The following is an 18,398-nucleotide window of genomic DNA, read 5'->3' as shown; positions in this document are numbered from 1 at the left end:
ATTCGCTATACATATACAAGTGTATAATTCGCTGTTCTATTTCGCTTCAATTGTATAATTCGCTATCCTATTTCACTGCAATTGTATAATGCACAATTGTATAATTCACTGCCTATTTCGCTGCAATATTAAGTGTATAGCAAGAAGATATATGTTTTTCTCTCACTTTATACAAAAACAGAAACACAATATATACACTTCTGTTGTATAAAGCTAGAGAAAATTGTATTTCACTGCAATTGTATAATTCGTTGACCTTTTTCTCTGCAATATTTGAAGCAAAATGTTTGTAAATTGTATAATTAAGTGTATAACACAAAGATATATTTTTTTGCATGTGTATATACAATTTTTCTCTCGCTTTATACAAAATAGAAACAGAATTATACACTTCTGTGTATAAAGCGAGAGAGGCGAGCGAGAATGGAGAGTGGCGAGCGAGACTTCTGGGATAGAAAAGCTGACAAATTTTAGCTAACGTTTGCTATGAAGCACAGTTAAATCAAACCCTAGCTATTCTATTTATTTTAGGTTATTAGTTTGCTATTATATACAATTTTCCCTTAAAATTCTTAATTCTCTCCCCTAAGTGGGCTGGGTTCTCACTAATTTGGAATTGAGAAGCCCAGTTTGTATATCATGAGGCCCAATTTCAGATGGATTCGGCCCCGTCAATTTATTGATTTCTCAAATCGCCTAACAGCATTCCTCTTTTACCGGTCCAAAATCCAAAACCCTAAACCTCTCTCACCCGAACCTCGTCTGTGGACTTGCTCCTCTCCGGCGAACAACTCGTCGGCGTAACCCTCCAGAGGCGTTATCTAATTGTAAGTCTTTTTTTCTCTCCTTATTTGTCGTACTGTGTATCTCTTATCACTTTCTCTACAGAACATAAGTTAACCTATATATCTATTTTCATGCTGGGTTTGCTGTTAGAATGCGTATATGTGGTATATATGTGAGCTTTAGCTAATTTTGCTGTGTGTTTTAACTATTTAATTTATAATCATGTTTTTTTCCTATATGACATCGCTTCAAATGTCGGTCGTGAGTCTTAAGTTTGAGAGTTCCTAAAAATTAATGCTACGGACATGTCTGTTTATATAAACTTGAAATATTTACATTGATGTTGTGAGTTTGCATTTCTTTGAATGAAATTCATAGAATTCAAGTTGTTTTCCTATCATTCTATTCAGAACTATAGTTTCAGTTTTGCCAATTTTATGTTATTTTTCAATTTCTTATGATTTCAAGCATTTGATATCACCTAATTGAAATTCAACCCAATTGAGTTGAAGTTAATGTTTGAGAAGTTTGGTAGTCCATATATCTAATACTGCTGACAAAGTTTTATCTATCATTGCCCATTTCTCCTTGCGGAGATATCTAGCAATGGCAGAGGAGGTGCCACAGTCTCTAAATTATATACCAGAAGTGATTCTAAAGAAGAGGAAGAACAATGAAGAATGGGCAATCAGAAGAAAACTCCAGTTAGAGCAGAAAGTCAAGAGACTTAAATCTGATAATTTTGTTATCAAGAAGCCTGAGCAGTTTATTCGAGAGTACAGGGATAAGGTATGTTTAAATTGAATTTCAACTTTTTTCCTTTCGTCAACTGTAAGATTATTACTTGCACACATCTTTTGATTATTTTTTTATTAGTGACACATGTCAACTGTAAGATTATTACTTGCACACATCTTTTGATTATTTTTTTTATTGGTGACACATTCAATTTATTTCATCAAGTAATTGTTCATTTTTTCCTATTGGCTTCAGCATTTTATTTTTGTCTTGAGCTTCTTTATCGGTTGTAGAATCTTTTATCAGGAATTTTGTGGTGTGACAATTGTTAAGTTTTGATATATGCATATATAAGGTGTGATATTTACTCAGATTCACTTATCCTTTATTTTGGTGTCCCGAAACTAAATGATATCCAATTTTTCTTATAATCACTTGCAAGTAACCAGCGTCTTTCGTCTTTCCTGAATATGAAAGTCTTTGTGGTCAAAACTTCTGACTAGCGTTCTATAGAGGTCCAATAGTCATAATACACAATGACGCTCCAAGAAAGAGGGAAGACAGTATTTGTGCAATTTCTAGAAGAAAGATAGTAAAAGACCTTGTGAAGCAGTGTCTGAATACAAGGTTTCCCTTTTCTCAATTAAAAGATCTTGTGAAGCAGTATGGACAATAATGTATTTAGGAAAGATCCATTAAATGTTGAAATTTAGGGGATCGGGACTTTACAACACTCTGTAACTACTTTTGCCTTGTACTCACATACATACAGTAATGATGATTATCTACCTTTTCTGAGCAATCACCTTGCAATAATCTGATTTATGATTTGTAGTGTATTGTTCTTTCAACATCCTTCTCATCTGAGCTGTTGTAAAATATATTTAGGAGATGGACCTTATCCAAATGAAACAAAGGGGAAAGAACAGATCCAGGCGAGCTTTTGTCACGTCTGAGTCCAGTCTCCTTTTTGTCATACGCATTGGAGGGTAAGTTCCTGGTTTTACTATCATACTTCTACTTTTAAGCTAGGGTAACTTACTTTTGGGTCCTAATAATTGTATATCGCTTCAGAAAATCTGATATGCACCCAAGAACGCGAAAGCTCTTGTACTCTTTGAGGCTGCGGAAAATCTTCAATGGCGTCTTTGTGAAGGCAGATGCAAGAATTTTGGAAATCCTGCAAAAGGTGGAGCCTTTTGTCACATATGGGTAGGTTTAAGTAGCCTTTTCTATTATTTTGCTACATTTGATGAACTCACTTTACTGGATATCCTTAAAGTACTCAACCTCAAATTAGTAACTATAGGCATTGTGCTTGCTGGAAAGCAGGTGATCTCACCTTTTTGTCTACTGGTTACTTGGTTTTTGCCGAGTACTTTTCTCTGTCCCTGTTGTTTGTGTGTAGTCCTTGATACACGTGACAAGTTGTTTTACCTTCTCTCTCTTGGTTATGTCAGTCTTGTCAAGTTAAATATGCTGTTAGACATCTAGTATAACTACAGTAAGAAGGTGCTTTGGTGGATGTGTTGGAATAACCAATGCTTACAACTGCATGACAGTTTGATGTCCTGCAGCATTAAATAAGTTTGGACAAGTTCCTCGCTCGACATTTCTCCTTCTTTTTTTCTCAATGCCTAACTATAGTAGGCTGTATCTAAAGAGCCACACTTAACTTCTGGATGGCCGTACCATGCTATTTTCACCTTTTGGGTTGGATCTGAAACTAAGCATACCCTAGCTATGGGGGTACTAACATTAAATGGAGGGAATTGTTTGACTAAGGCAAAAATGAAAAATTTCCTAGACAGGAGAAAATTTTAATGACTCATAACAGCAGGTCAATACTAAGTTTAAGGTGTACAAATAATGCATGACTCTGTTTATTTTAAGTTTAAAGCTATCTTTAACATGATATTTTTTTTTCTTCCATTAATTTTTGTTGTTTGCATGGCATGTTAGCATCTAGTGTGTCTTTCGTGCAAAATCTCTAGTAAACACCTCATTCTACAACATAGAAACCTAGTAAATTTCTAAGAAGTAACCAATATCTACGTGTTAGCATTTGCCCAATCAAGCATACAAATAATTGTGATATTTTCTCTTTGGAAGGAGACAATTGTTGCCCCCTTTCTTCAATTTTCTATTGATTGGTGCTGACTTTCTTGTCCCTGAAATTTAGTTTTACATTCATATTAGAGCTGCCGATGGACCTTATTTAGAATATTTGTATTATCTCATACTTATAATCCTGTTGAGGAATGCAGTTTTCTCCTCATGCCAAAATCTGTATTTGCTTCGTCTTTGATAGTTAAATTGGCGTAGGTCAAGAAAGAGGAAAATGAGAACCTTAATTAAGTCTATGTATTCCTTTAGCATATTTTATCATATAACCATTTTAGTGTCATCAGCTATCCCTGAATATTCATCCATCTACTGTCCCACCAATTTGAAGACAATTACTCTTGAAGTAGAAAATTTTAACATCATATGACACCAGGAGCGTAATAATAATACTTACACCGGGATCACATAGGTCTGATAAGTGTTCAAATACACTTGACCTCTATTTGCGATTGGGGCTTCTTTGAGTATGAATGTTTCGGGTTATACATAAATTAGTTCAATTTTTGGGCTTAGCATAGGACGTCTACACTAATGGGCTTATTTCTTAACCAAAAATAAGTAGGAAAAATTACTTGGATTGAAAAAGAGTGTGATACAGCAATGCTCCTCCATGACATGGGATATCTCAAGGCTTATGGTGTATGCTCAACAAACTGAGGGATTGAAGCTCAAAGAAAAGAATAGAGAGGTGAAAAGGGCTAGAACAGGTGCTTTTACAGCTAATGGTCACCATCTACTTGGAAACCATGCCTGATATTGTTAGAAGATCATATTGCAATTACATATTCCTTCTTTATACAGGATTTTAAAAGTTTTTAACCATGTAAAAAACAAAACATTTTTAGCAGGTCTTTGCATTTCTTCTGTCCTTGTCCAAAAAAAATTCTCTGTATTTCTCTGTTGTCATTACCTATGGGCTGTGTAGAATATGTCTAATGGAACTGTTCATGCTTTTGAAGATATCCAAATCTCAAGAGCATCAAGGATCTGATTTACAAGAAAGGTGCTGGAAAGATTGACAATCAGAGAGTTCCTTTAACCAGCAACGAAGTTGTCGAACAGGTACCATAAATTCAATTTCTTTTTTTCCTTTTTAACAAGTTGCCGAAGGCATCTATCATCTTAGTATATAGTTTGTGGGAGTTCCTGTGTAGTAACTATTTACTGTTTGCAGGCATTGGGTCAAAATGGTATTTTATGTTTAGAAGACGTAGTGACTGAGATTGCCAACGTTGGTCCACATTTCAAAGAGGTCACTAGTTTCCTGTGTCCCTTTGCTCTCAACAAGCCAGAAAAGGCATTGCAGGGTAAGAAAAAACGATTTTCAGATGGGGGCGATTCAGGCAATTGTGAGGATCACATCAATGAGCTGGTCAGCAAGATGAATTAGCAGCATATTCAAGCTGGTCTATTTGTTAGCTGTAATCATTGTTTGTGATAATGTCATTTAGGTATGTAGCACTTAAAACTTTGTCGGATGATGCAGAAGAATTGTAGTTATGATACCTAATATTATATTCATAATTTTCACCGTCCACTGATCTCAGTAGCCTCTTTGTGGGTTGTTTCTTATTTGTACCTTGAAGCCAAATCCATTCAACTGTATCCGGCTTTTTTGTGTACAGATATTTTACTATGCAACTGTTGAAAGCTTTAGCACTAATCCTATCGTTGAGAAGATGAAGTGAGAACAAATTGGAGTGAGCCCGGGGTTGCTCAGGTCCATTTAAACACAAATAACCCGATCCCACCTTGATAAACAAGGGCATGAAAGTTGGTTCGGACATTACAAATACCTAACCCCAAATTGATAAATAAGAGCGTGTGAAAGTTGGTTCGAACATTACAAATAATTATCTTTAAAAAAAAAAAAATGATGATTGAAATTGCAAATTGCACTAGTGATGCATATGCTATAATATTAACAAATTAATATAATAGTAGATTTTTATAGACTGAAGATCTAATGGCGTGGCTCTTATAACCAATTCCTGAAAGAAGGAATGGAGGAAGGAGATGATTGGACAGCCCCTGATAAGCTCTACCACATACTCTTCTGCTTCTTCATTGCTATCATTTCATCTTTTCTCGCGGAAAGAACTCGCTACTCTTTCATCCGCCGCCGGAGCATCTGGGTCGGATCTATTGTTTCACTCGCTGCCGGCGCCGCTAAGGAGGTTGCCGACGAACTGGGTTTTTTCAGGTCAGCAGGTGCATCTACCAAGGACGCTGTTGCCGACGTCTTTGGTACTCTTATCGCTGCTCTCGCATTTTCTCTGTACAAATCATCCTTCATACGCCGGAGACCCGATCAATCTGTTCAAGCTAAAGTACTCCAGATGGTTTAATCTGTTGCTTGGAATAAAAAAAATGAATCAGATGATTCGGTACTTCACTAAGCTGAATTTCTTTATTTAATCTTCTATCAATCATATATATGTTTTCAATCTCTGAACTAGAAAAAGTTCCCTTTTCTCTTAAAATTAAATTATTAAAACTACGATAACAGAGGTAGAATGTCTAACCAATAATTCATATGAAGTAGATAAATAAATTAGATGCAGAAAGAGTGAATTGTTTTTGTTCTTCTCTGTTAGGATCTTCATGAGCAGTTGCTTTTAGGACAGTTTTTATATGAACATATTGCTTTCATAATTGGATACTATTTCAGTACAAATCTTCTGGTTTCTATTATTGATTTTTTTTTTAATCATACATGTATTGATTGTCATATTTATCCATGACTTTATTATATGATATCACCCTTAGTAGGATAGTTGTTATGACAGTTATTAGGACTTTGGATCTTTTTTCTGCTTGGTCTGTTGTCCTAAGATAGTAGTGTACAGCCTTAACAGTTTCAATACAGAGAGTTATATATAGTCCATTTATGCAATACTCTAATCGGAGAAAAGAAATGTTTTAATATGACAATAAGCTGGATTTGCTTGTGCCAATTTTGGCAGTACTTTATGTATGAACAATAGTTCTTTCTCATTTGATAGTCATGAACAATACTTTCGTATTCATTAGCTTGCTTCCTAAGAGAAACGGAAATATGGATCGAGTCTCTCAGTTTCATTTCGTACCCCTCCAAGATTTCAGACAAATGAAAAAGAAAAAGAATTTCCACTCATGTGGCACTAGTTCTGTGAATTGAAATACATTATACAGAGGTCTCTTTTACAATTCAGTAAAAACTCACCAATTCTACGCATCGCATAAGTTTGCCAATAGTAGCTCACCAATGTTCATTCCTTCTATATCTTGCTCTAATCTGTTCTTTTGATAAGTTATATCTTGCTCAAAATCTGTACATTTGGAGAGAGTGGAAAGATTTTGTTTTATTCAACCCACTCTTGCCTTCCAGGTGTTTTTACATTCATAGAACTGCACACCATCTACAAATATAGGCGATTATGATGGTTCGATGGTGTTACTGATGAATTACCTTCTGAAACTATGTTCCAGGGAAGGCTTTGGATGATTGTCTCTGTCTTCATCAGGTAGTTTGACAGCAGAGTAAACGCCTGCCCCAATGAGAGCGCCAAGAATCGGAGCAGTAAGGTAGATCCAGATGGCTTTATAGTTTCCTACTGCTACTGCTGGTCCGAGGGTTCTCACTGGATTCATTGAAGCCCCAGTTGTCTCCCTAAAACACGAGAAATACAAATTGTGAGAAAGACCATAAACTACTCTCTTTTTTTCTTTCACAAGCTACTAAGTGATTCCTACGGAAGCCGTCACTATTTCGGTATTGTATTATGTATTACTTCCTTGATTTTTCATTCATTTTATGTCACGTCTTGTTTAGACAGAGTAACCATGTGCTGTAGCAAGTGTAAGATGTATTGAAATTATTGTTGAATAAATATTTTGAGAATTGAATTGTTGTTATACAACAATTGTGCTTGAAAAAGTTGTCAAAGTTAATACTCCTATTATGAGAAAATGATCGTTTAGAGATAAAGAAAGAGAAAGTGTCTGTCTTCTTTATGCATTAGCTGGATATGCGGACACTTAGGACCTGTTTGGCATGAGGTATTAATTAAAATAGTCTATGAATTATATTTTAGTCTAAGAAAATATTGTTTGGTTACTCTATTTAACATAATCTATGAAATAGTTATATCTCATACAGGGTTTTATTTAATCCCTAGAAAAGGGAGGAATAACTAATCCAAGGTTTAACAATCCTTGGATAAGACCTCTAAATTACTAAACTATCCCCAATACTTTTTCCTAAATTTCTATGTAATTTAATGTTCTTTTACTTTTTTTTTATATTAGGATATTATAAATATTCTTTTAAATTCTCCAAATCCGTTCCATATAATTTGAAGATTTCACAAACTAATTTTTTTCCTCTTCATGTTTGATTTGCTATATTGAGTTGATTTTTAAAGTATTTTTTTAATGTCGTTGATTGACCACATGAACTATTTGTTTTTTTAAAAAAATAAATAAATAAGTTTCTTCTATTTTGAACAATTTAAGTAGTCTTAAAACTATGTTAAATTAAGGTGTATTTGACTAATAAAAAATTAGAAATATATTGTGGTATTAAGGATGGCGGCAAATCACACATCAAAATTAATAATAATTTTTTTTTTACATATTTTAGTATTTATCTAATTGACTAGTTAAACGAAATGGAAAATCTCACAATAAACCCAAGAGTATAATAGGAAATAATTTTTTCTAGAGTCTTAGACCAAACATGAAATTAGGTGGGAAGTAATGAACCAAACACATGATAAAAATCAATTCCTGCATTACTAAACCCTACATTACTAATCAATGATTTAGTAATCCCTGCGTTATACATCTACCCCTTACTACATAGATCTTCATTTCAGAATTCAGGGATATGATTTTTTTCACCGTTAGCTGTATAGCTACTCAATGTTGATTGAAGATCTTCGTGCAAATAAAGAGTATGGTAGGAATGGATATCATTTTTTTTACCCTTAAATCATAAGTCTTAGGTCGAGCCATGAGATGAAAAATCGTTCCCCTTAATGGTGTCTTACACGACATGATTATGATTTTTAGGTAGTCGTAGCTCAGGAGACTATGGTTTAGCCCAAAAAAGGATTTACCATATGACTACTACAGCTTAACACAGAGCAAGAGCTGCAGATCATTACCCAGCTATTAGTATGTTAAGCATGACAGTGGCTCCTACAGCGATTCCCGCAAGCTCTCCTACCTATATAGTTTGCCAAGAAAAAAAACGACCCTCGCTTAAATATCTGATGTGAGTAAATTTCGGAAATGAATAAATAAACAAACCATTTTTGAATTGACTAGTAAGAACAGAGAAACCATCATGCTTACAGCTCTAGTGTCGGTGGCCACGGCAGTGACAACGAACATGAGATTGAAGCTGATGATGAATTCCAAAGCAAAAGCTTGAACATAACTACCAGAAGGAACAGTGACTCCACCGCCCATAATTGGGTGCAAAACTACCTTTAACGTGAATGCAGCACAAAATGATGCTATAATTTGTGCTCCAATGTACACAGGAACCTGTTAAAAAAAAAATTAAATACACATGCAAAATGAACAATCCGTTAAGTGCTTAACAAATGAGAGCCCTAAGTGGTACAGAGTGTGTATTCATACATGTTTCCAGGGGAAATGATTGAGAGCAGCAAAACCAATAGTCACAGCAGGGTTGAGATGGGCTCCAGAGATGTGGCCAGTTGACAGAATCACAATCATTACAGCGAGGCCTGTCGAGGCTGCCAGTCCAATTAATGTTTCAGAGCCTTGTGTCTTCTGGTTCACTATGGCTGTGGCTGTCCCTGCAAATATCAGTATCAGAGTACCTATAAACTCTGCTCCCACCTGATACAAAACCAATCTTCATATCAGCTATACATTGTTGCATTAACACGTTCAACTGAACTCAATATTTTTGACAAAAATATTTTAAATCCTGAATCATCGTCTCTATTTGTACTTCTCTCACCTTTCTAGCTAATGAAATAGGAGGAGGAGGTAACATGCATGTAACAGCAGGCAACGTTCCTTCTTCTGAGGCCCACGGTTCAACACCGAAGCATTTACAGCTCTTAAGAAGAGATTTTTTGCCATTCCCTCCGTTTCTCCGCTCATGCTTGATCAATCCACCAAAGAGAGGAGCACCAGGAGTCCCCGGAGTTGCTGGTGTTGAAGGAGCTGACACACCTTCTTCAGGGTCCATCGTGTCTATTGATCTCTCAACACTTGTTCCTATGAGATTAATTTCGAAAAAAAGCCTATTACTCGAAGATTATCAAGTTAAGACGGAGAAATAAGAGTTTGTAATTGAAGTCAGGGTCTGAATTACACAAATACTCTCACAATGTATTAATAGCTAGACAAAGTTGAGTTAACTCTACTTTGTCCTTGTGTATACTGACAGTGAGCCTGGCCAGTGAATACTATTTATAGTTCTATTTTGCATCATTAACCATGAAGAATGTTTGACTTGGAGAAAAAGTTTGTGGATAGAATTGAAAGATAGAAAAGGGAAGTGGGATTTTTGGTAGTGGAAAGTGGGGCAAGAATCAAAATCCTTTGTATTTGGAAAAATTTAAAAGAACAAAGCATTGAAACTCTGGACATCTGTCATGTGTTTCCACTTGATCTACTTATTGAACACAAGATCCATTTAACTATACAAATATAATCATGGAGCTGAGACTATTTTTATCCAGCAACATCGCAGGCAGACGTTTGGACATGAATTGGTTGATATTTAAAGATTGATATAGATTTGTGTTTGAACACGCAGTGTTTTGTTATCGATTGAAATCAGTCTCTCCCTCTGTAAGAATATATTTTTGCTATTGAATTTAAGGTCTATTGAAAACAGTCGATAAGAATACACTAAAATGTTATTATTGTCATTGAAATAAAGTCTTTGCACACACGGTGTTTAGTTATCCATGCTGCTATCTTTTGATGAAAAAATAAACAGGAGGGGAAGAATCATGGTAGGTGAATTTCTTAGAAGTGGGCAAAAATCAATTTATATAATCATCTTCCTTTAATAAAGTAAATTTTTTTTGATTAATATTGTCATGATTGTTAGGAGAAAAGAAAAAGAAAATCTCAACACCAGGTCGACCATGCTTATTCTACTACCTTCCATTTACTTTTAAAACATGTGGATGAGTCCATTTCTCTATTAACTTTCTAAATTAAAATTTCCTAAAACTAAAATTTATTTGTCATGCATATAGAGTAGTATTCTAGCTACAAATTTTAATCAAAAGAGGTCTTTGTTAACAATTCAAAGTGCTACATCAAGCTGGAACAAGTCATTTGGCAATTTTCCACTTTGAATTCTCTACATTTCTATATATTATGACTTCTGGCTTTGTTAGTTTGGGCCTAAAGTCGATACCAAATCATGGATGTCACGTCTTGAGCTAGCGTTTGGAAAAGAAATATTCATTTTTTTAACATTATATTAGAAGATGACTGTTAGGACCAGAATATGCAAAACTCGAAAGATCACGAGTAAGAAGACAACGAGAAATATACCAAAAGATACAAAGATTTAACGTGATTCGATCAATCGATCTATGTCCACAAAGGAGATGAGCAATCCACTATAAATATGAGAGTACAAAATACAGAGAGAAACAATCTCAACCAATTCACTCGAAATACATGAGAGGTTCACACAAATAATAACGTATCAAGCTTGTGACTCACAAATTCTCCCCCTAACCAAAACTCTCAAAAGCCCTTTAAGATTACATTGTAAATGCTAATTAAGTTAGAAGGAAACATTCGTCTATTTATAGAGTTCTAAACCCTTTCCTACAAGAAAAGGATTAGTCAATCCAAAATATTTTTCTAAAAATAAAACCTATTTATGGTAAGAAATCAGGACAAATAAAATCAACAATGACACATTCAATTCATGATTTATCTTGTTTGACCCCTTGTTAATAATAAATTGTCCAAATTCTAGATGTCCATGAGAATAGTCTTTTATATAGATAATAGAAAGATAGTTTAAACTCTCTACATATTTTTAAACTATCTTTCATCTATTAAGCTAATTTTTAGAATTAAGTCAGATCGGAAGCCATTTTATTTTCTAACTTAAGTTGAGTGGAATGATAAAAAGGCATCCACTGATCCACAAACACATGGGGTTTCGTGCTAAATAAAATGTATACTGCTGTTTTCAGTAAAAAGATTAGCTGGAAATATATAGTACTAAAAGTGCATATAATAGGCAAAGGAATCCTTTTATTTATTAATGAAAATGTCAAAACTTATCCCAATTAAATCAATAACAACGTAGGCCTATATTTCTTCTTCTGATTTTGGTGGCTCTCAGTACTTCACCATTAAAGTGCAACTAAAAAGAATTTCAAACATAATCATAAAGCAAAAGGAGATCATAAGGAAGAATCCATCATCTGTTAAATCAATGATTTTAGCATGCACTTGATGATCAATGCTTTATGGCGTTTTTATTTGTTTATAATTAAACAGAATAAGTTCTATGTTGTGCTTAATTAATTAGGTTATAACAACTTTAATTTGAAGGTGGATGGATTCACATATTTAAAAAGATTATATTCTAATCATGATTTCTAGGCGCAACTCAACTAATTAATTTAATAGCATAATACATAAATATGCCCTTTAACTTGGTTTTGAATTATATTTATGCCTTTCAACTTTGGGCGTACATGTCACGACCGGAATCTAGACCCCAGACGAGACCGGCGTCGTTGACCTCTCAGAGGTCGCAGACAAGCCTGCTTACGTCATTCTTACTTTACATAGATTAATTTTAGCGGAAAATTTGAAATTTTTGATTCTTTAATCATACTTGCTGAACATTCTTAACATTTCGTAATCGTTCATCATCAACCATCTAACATTTAAGAGATAAGCAACTGAAAGAAATAATTCATTAAGTATTAATTGTATATCGGCCAAAATAGCACCAATACAAAGTTTGAACCAAAACAGGAAAGAAACGCTAGTGGAACATGTTCCGCTAGCTCAACTCTAAAACTACGCTAGAATGTAAAACAGTAGCATCCTCGAAAGCATGAGGACCTACCAAACTCCGGATGAATACTGATGTCCGGATAGCTGCAACAACGAACCTGTAGCTCTAGCGTCCACCTGTGCCTGCACCTAAAAATAGATGTTCGTATGGAATTAGTACACACTTGTACTAAGTATGAGTATATGCAAGTACACACCAGAGACATGCATGAGGAAGAATAGCTCTTTCCTAACAACATGATTTTTGGAAGTCAAGTCAGTGGACTTGCCAAATTGAGATTGGGAAAGTTATGCCATGAGAGTGACATGCATCATTATAATTATCGTATAGCACACAAAACATAACATATTCATATAACACATAACATATAACACATACTTTCTTTCATATTATTCATTCGTATACTATGAGACCTTATTATCATAGACTTAACTTTAAGACTTTCCAAAATGAGGGCTCAACATATGGGACCTCAACTAGGGAGCCTTCTTTAGCAAACACAGAGTCTGCTTCACTCATTCATTCGTATTTCATTTCAATTCATTCATAGGCCAGTGCGAACACCAGCTATACCTAGGATGTAGTTTAAGACTTTCATCGGGTTTGCTGTGCAATGATCAGGAATGACCTAATGTCATTACCTGAATCTAGCTCACCTCTTGATTATCCTATCCTAACACCTTCGGTATCATTCATTTCTTTATATGATTCATTTGAGGCTGGCCTCATTCATTCATTGGGAACTTTAACTTTAACCGACATAGATCATGTGAGCATCATGAAATCCAGTGTCTTCCCCACACCGAAAAGAGGTGGAATCACCGGCCAAAGCGATTCAATAACATGCTAGCGTATATGGGAATTTAACCCCGCCAGATCCCTATAGTGGCAATATAGGTTCAAAGACTAGGAGATGTATGGAGACCCATACCCGGCAAGCCGGACAGTCTCATCTCATGAGAATTACGTGAACCTCCGCCCTTCCCGAAAGAAGGCATCACCACTCATAGCTAGCCTATCGGTGCTCGGTATAAAGTTCCATTACATGCAACTCATACATCATAGAAGTTTGCTTCTAGTATGAAGACATCATAGCTCAATAGATGATTTCTCATCTCATCATTAGTATTAAGTGTTTTAAACTCAATATTTTTATTAGAGTATTCATAGAGACTGGTCTCTTCATTATCTTACACTCTCATTGGTGAGTATGTATCGGTAACATTTACTTAAGCTCATTTAAGATTGCTCTCATCATATGCATTAACCTCACATCATGATTGTCACCACATTCTTCATTTTATTACGTATATCTTAGGTTCACTTATTCTTGAACGTATGTTAGACTTATATATCTATACATACAAGCCATGAGGCTTCATTTATAGTTCGTTAAGTGAATTCTTGTTTTTCTAAGACTATGTATTACAAGACTTATGTATCTTGTATATATGCCAAGATCTTTGATTTTTGATCTAAGTAGATGACATTATTCTTGAATATTTCACTCACGTATGACTTATGTATCAATACGGAGGTTTGGACACGAGAACCCAAATTTTGAATTATTTGGATATCATTTATATTTTTCATTGATTTTAGTTCTAATATTCATAAATTTAGAACTCTAAGTTAAGTCTCAACATTTTCGTGAAATAATAAATTTTCTATTTTAATTAGAATTCTAAATTAAATTTCATTCATTTACATGAAAGAATAATTTTCTAATTTAATTAGAATTCCAATTTAAATCTCAATATTTACATAAAAGAATTAATATTCTATTTTTAATTAAAATTCTAAATTAAATCTCAATGTTTACATAAGAGAATTAATTTTCCAACTTTAATTAGAATTTTAATTTACTATTATTATTATTTTTAATTAAATTCGCTTGAATAGGGAGGTTGTGGGTTCGAACCCCCACAGCCCCCTTATTTTTCCTCTCATTTTCGCTGAAGAGGAGGCTATGAGGTGGTGGGTTCGAACCCCCACAGCCCCTCTATTTTTTATTTTTATTTTTTTTTAATTCTTTGACATCTAAAAATTTCCAGATTCTTTTTAAACCTATTTCTATGTTTTTGGAAATTTATTCCACTATTTTTCTGCACTTTTTCATCAAGTTTCACATTAGTTCTTAGGGAGATTTCATGGTTCATTCACTTCACTATGCTTCATCAAAATGAACATCACATTGCACACCCATTTCACACATAAAACACATGATAAATAAACAACTTATATACCCCAAAACAATGCCTAAAACACTGCCCTATACACACCCATACATCAACTTTTTCCGGTCATATTTTGATGATCATTATCGCGATTTCCCGCACATAAACACATTCATATTTAATTTAAACACATCATTCATGCAAAAATCTAACAGCACAACATACCCATCCTACAAATTCATTAGGGAGCTAAGGACAAGGATATACGAAGGGGAACAACCTTAGTTTCAAGAGTTTAAGAAACGTCCGAAAGAAAGTACTCTTGGAGAAAGAATTCCATGAGAGAAACTCATACCTTAATCGATGTTCAAACTTTAATGTTGCTGCCCGGAAAACTCCTCCAAACCACTCCCAATTCACTTCAAAGTATACCTCTCTTAGCCTTGACGTTTTGATTACTTTTTCTTTTGCTTAAAAAATTTTTTTGTGAGTTCTTCAAGCATGAAAATTATTGATATTTTGGCAGAAATAATGTGAGGAAGATGGAGAACGTGAGAGAGGGAGTTTAGAAGCGTGAGAGAGAGAGGGCTAATTGGATTAGGAGACTAATTCAAGAATTAGTCAAATAACATTAAAATAAATAAATACAAATCTGTTTTATTTATTTATTTATTTATTCATTTAAAACGTGAAAGGACAATTATGCCCTTAAATACCTATTTATTCTTATTTACATAATTCTCTCTTTTTTTTTGAATCGTTACAGTACAAAAGTAGACACTTAAAATTATATAAAGTTGAACAAATAGACACACATGTCCTACATGTCATCCTACACGTCATTTTTTGTCCTATGTGGTGTCCTACGTGTATTTTGTCATGTAGGACTTATGTGTTTATTTATTCAAAAGATGGATAGTTAAATTGTCTGTTTGCGCATTTTGAAAGTTGAAGGTCAAAGTTAAAAATTTGAAACCAAGTCTAGGATTTAATATATGTATTATGTCTAATTTAATGTAGCGTACCTATTATTTTAAACAAACACACATATATACATGATACATATAACGAATAACTTTGTTCACCAAACAGGTTTCGACACGTGCATGGTTAAAAATAAATTACTGTATATGTTTATAGTTGTAGTGTCCAGATTAACTTGTTTTCATCTCAGGACTAATTAACATCATAGAGTACATGCATGTTATCTTTGACCAATATAAATTCAGAATAACTTTGTTCATCGAGGCTTTGACAGACTAAAATATTATTTTTTTTTCTCTTATAAGCTAGTATTTGAGCTAACTCAACTTGCACGCAACTCGAAGTTGAGATACCTGTTATCTTCTAGCCACACAAGTAATTAATAACTTTATTCGCCAAAGCTAATTAGAAAAATAACTATAAATAATTAAAAAGGAAAAAGAAATCTTATCACTATAGATGGGAACAAGACTAGCTAGCTCATTCAACCCGACTAATTAATTTCACTAAATACCTTTCATGTTCATCAAAGTTTGAACATATGACTAGCTAGAAATAGAAATTTATAGCATTAATGGTGAAGAGACAGATGATAAAAGATAAAAAGGATAAGTGAAAGACATTGAAAAGAAATAGGAAGGGTGAGAATAGGTATTTTTGTTTCATATAAATGTGTTACCTCTTAATCCTTGGCGTATTGTATTTCAAAATCAAAGGCAATAATAATGGCAACAATATAATAAAGCGCCAATAATGCATGCATTTCAATATTGGTGGGATCTCTATGCCTTCCACTTTGCCTTTCTTATATTTGTATACGTGAATAGCAAGTCAAACATACAAATTCTCAATAATCAAATATTTTTACAGAAAACTTCTTAAATATTTGACAAGGTATATCGTATAGTTCATGAAAAATACTTTATAGAAATCGCTATCCATCAAGAAAATTTAAATATCTCTTTTATTTTATTTGAACCGTATAATTTTTCAACTTATCTTTTTTTAATGACATAATGCATAAACATGACCTTTAACTTGACGTCAGTTGATAACTATGATCTTTAACTTTGGATATGTACAAGTGTACACGTAAACTGGTATAAAACTAAGCAAATAAACACATTCGTCCTACATGACACTTTCGTATACTAGAAGAGTCCTACGTATATTGCGCAATATAGGACATTTGTATCTATTTATTTGTTAAGGATCATGTCAATATATTATGTCTTTTCTAATTAATGTAGATCTCCTTTATTTTATATATATATATGTATGTATGTGGCTCCGCCATTAACTTGGGGATTTGTTCTAAATGTATAAAAGCTTTAGTTCGAGTATAACTTTCAGCGGAAAACAATATATTAAATTAAACGTTAATAATGCCAGGAATCTTTGGTAATGAAGAGTATATATTCCCTCAATCAACAATATACGTAAGTAATCACAATTATCGAGTACAGTATTCCTTTCGTTCAAAATTAATTATCATGTTACATTTATCTAAAGTTAATTTGATTAATTTTTAAACGTAAATTAAATATATTAATTCGATATTTTAAATATAAAAATTAGATATTATAAACCTATATGAAAAGTACTATAAATTATAATTTTTTACATATTAATATGATGAAAAAATACATCTTAAAATGTTAATTAAAGTTATTATAATTTAACTCTAAAAATAGAAATCATAACAAACGATAGCAGATGTAATACATTTGTTTTTAAGTCTTTCTTAATTATTCTCCTCCTTTATTTTATAATACTATTTCTTCTCTTTTTCCCTACAATTTTGTGGTTCTCATTTCTCATTGCATCCACCATTTAAAGAGTGACAACTCCAGTAAAAAAACAAACAAACGTTGGCATATTAATTTTCTGACATAATCATTAATCAAAGGAATATAAAAAGAATTGACTTGTCATATGTTAATAGCAATATAATAGTGGATCAATGTTTTTTATATAAATAATAAAAATAATAATGAGAATCAATGTGCGATTAATTTTATTTTATATATATAGAGAGAAAGTAATTACTCTTGTTGTTATATTGATGTTTGAAAAATTATCTAAAAATATCATTTATGTTTGATAAATTAATGTGCTATATTTTTGAATTTATTATTAATATTTTTTTAATTCTTTAAAGAATTGAATGAACCATATATTTTCTTAAAGAAACGGAGGAACTCATATTACGGTTCTTAATGTAATTTTTTATTGGGTATGTGGGTTTGTCTATTTTTTTAAAAAAAATCTATCTATATCTAATAAGAGAAATAAAAAGTGACACATGTCAGCTCCACAAATATTTAAGAATTTTAATTTTTCAAAAAATTATTTTAAATATGGTCTATTAATACAATTTAAAAAAAAACAGGAATTTTAATATAACTATTTTAAATAGAAAATAAAAGTTCTTTAGTTAAAAATAAACTGTAACGACAAAAAATGAATGATTTTTAAATGCCTCTAATTTCAATTTTAATGGAAAAAAATGAAATTGAACTATTTTTTTAATAAATGGTCATGGC

The 18,398-nt window shown here is 33.0% G+C and overlaps 3 protein-coding genes across 5 annotated transcripts; 2 read left to right on the top strand and 1 right to left on the bottom strand.

Annotated features, from left to right (window-relative positions):
* The first annotated feature begins 664 nt into the window (after positions 1-664).
* Positions 665-5,186, top strand: LOC101268852 (large ribosomal subunit protein uL30z). Of its 2 annotated transcripts, none has more exons than XM_010320430.4 (6): positions 665-827; positions 1,383-1,575; positions 2,413-2,513; positions 2,599-2,736; positions 4,611-4,713; positions 4,826-5,186. In XM_010320430.4, the coding sequence occupies exons 2-6, from the start codon at positions 1,393-1,395 to the stop codon at positions 5,039-5,041; spliced, it is 741 nt and encodes a 246-aa protein (XP_010318732.1). In that variant the 5' UTR covers positions 665-827; positions 1,383-1,392; the 3' UTR covers positions 5,042-5,186. The 2 variants fall into 2 exon arrangements, with proteins under 2 accessions (XP_010318732.1, XP_004235931.1); XM_004235883.5 differs by having other exon boundaries at positions 687-827; positions 1,391-1,575.
* A 305-nt stretch (positions 5,187-5,491) lies between these two features.
* Positions 5,492-7,570, top strand: LOC101244168 (uncharacterized). Of its 2 annotated transcripts, none has more exons than XM_004235885.5 (2): positions 5,492-6,038; positions 7,123-7,570. In XM_004235885.5, the coding sequence occupies exon 1, from the start codon at positions 5,655-5,657 to the stop codon at positions 5,997-5,999; it is 345 nt and encodes a 114-aa protein (XP_004235933.1). In that variant the 5' UTR covers positions 5,492-5,654; the 3' UTR covers positions 6,000-6,038; positions 7,123-7,570. The 2 variants fall into 2 exon arrangements, with proteins under 2 accessions (XP_004235933.1, XP_025885940.1); XM_026030155.2 differs by having other exon boundaries at positions 7,022-7,570.
* Positions 6,649-10,061, bottom strand: LOC101243873 (aquaporin NIP6-1). Its single transcript, NM_001302923.2, has 5 exons — positions 9,632-10,061; positions 9,283-9,507; positions 8,992-9,186; positions 8,802-8,863; positions 6,649-7,303 (listed from the first exon to the last, which is right to left on the bottom strand). The coding sequence occupies exons 1-5, from the start codon at positions 9,863-9,865 to the stop codon at positions 7,099-7,101; spliced, it is 921 nt and encodes a 306-aa protein (NP_001289852.2). The 5' UTR covers positions 9,866-10,061; the 3' UTR covers positions 6,649-7,098.
* Between the last annotated feature and the right edge of the window lie 8,337 nt (positions 10,062-18,398).

Source organism: Solanum lycopersicum, chromosome 3 (genome assembly GCF_036512215.1).
Source record: "Solanum lycopersicum chromosome 3, SLM_r2.1".
NCBI lineage: Eukaryota > Viridiplantae > Streptophyta > Magnoliopsida > Solanales > Solanaceae > Solanum > Solanum lycopersicum.
Note: the sequence above shows the minus strand (reverse complement) of the source record. Positions and strands in the feature narration are given on the sequence as shown.

Coding starts and splice junctions, on each gene's coding strand:
- LOC101268852 (XM_010320430.4), top strand. CDS start 1,393: ATGGCAGAGGAGGTGCCACAGTCTCTAAATTATATACCAGAAGTGATT. Junction 2,514..2,598: donor TTTGTCATACGCATTGGAGG/GTAAGTTCCTGG, acceptor ATATCGCTTCAG/AAAATCTGATATGCACCCAA. Junction 4,714..4,825: donor GCAACGAAGTTGTCGAACAG/GTACCATAAATT, acceptor TACTGTTTGCAG/GCATTGGGTCAAAATGGTAT.
- LOC101244168 (XM_004235885.5), top strand. CDS start 5,655: ATGGAGGAAGGAGATGATTGGACAGCCCCTGATAAGCTCTACCACATA.
- LOC101243873 (NM_001302923.2), bottom strand. CDS start 9,865: ATGGACCCTGAAGAAGGTGTGTCAGCTCCTTCAACACCAGCAACTCCG. Junction 9,187..9,282: donor ATCATTTCCCCTGGAAACAT/GTATGAATACAC, acceptor TTTTTTTAACAG/GTTCCTGTGTACATTGGAGC. Junction 7,304..8,801: donor CTTAACATACTAATAGCTGG/GTAATGATCTGC, acceptor CTCGTGTTTTAG/GGAGACAACTGGGGCTTCAA.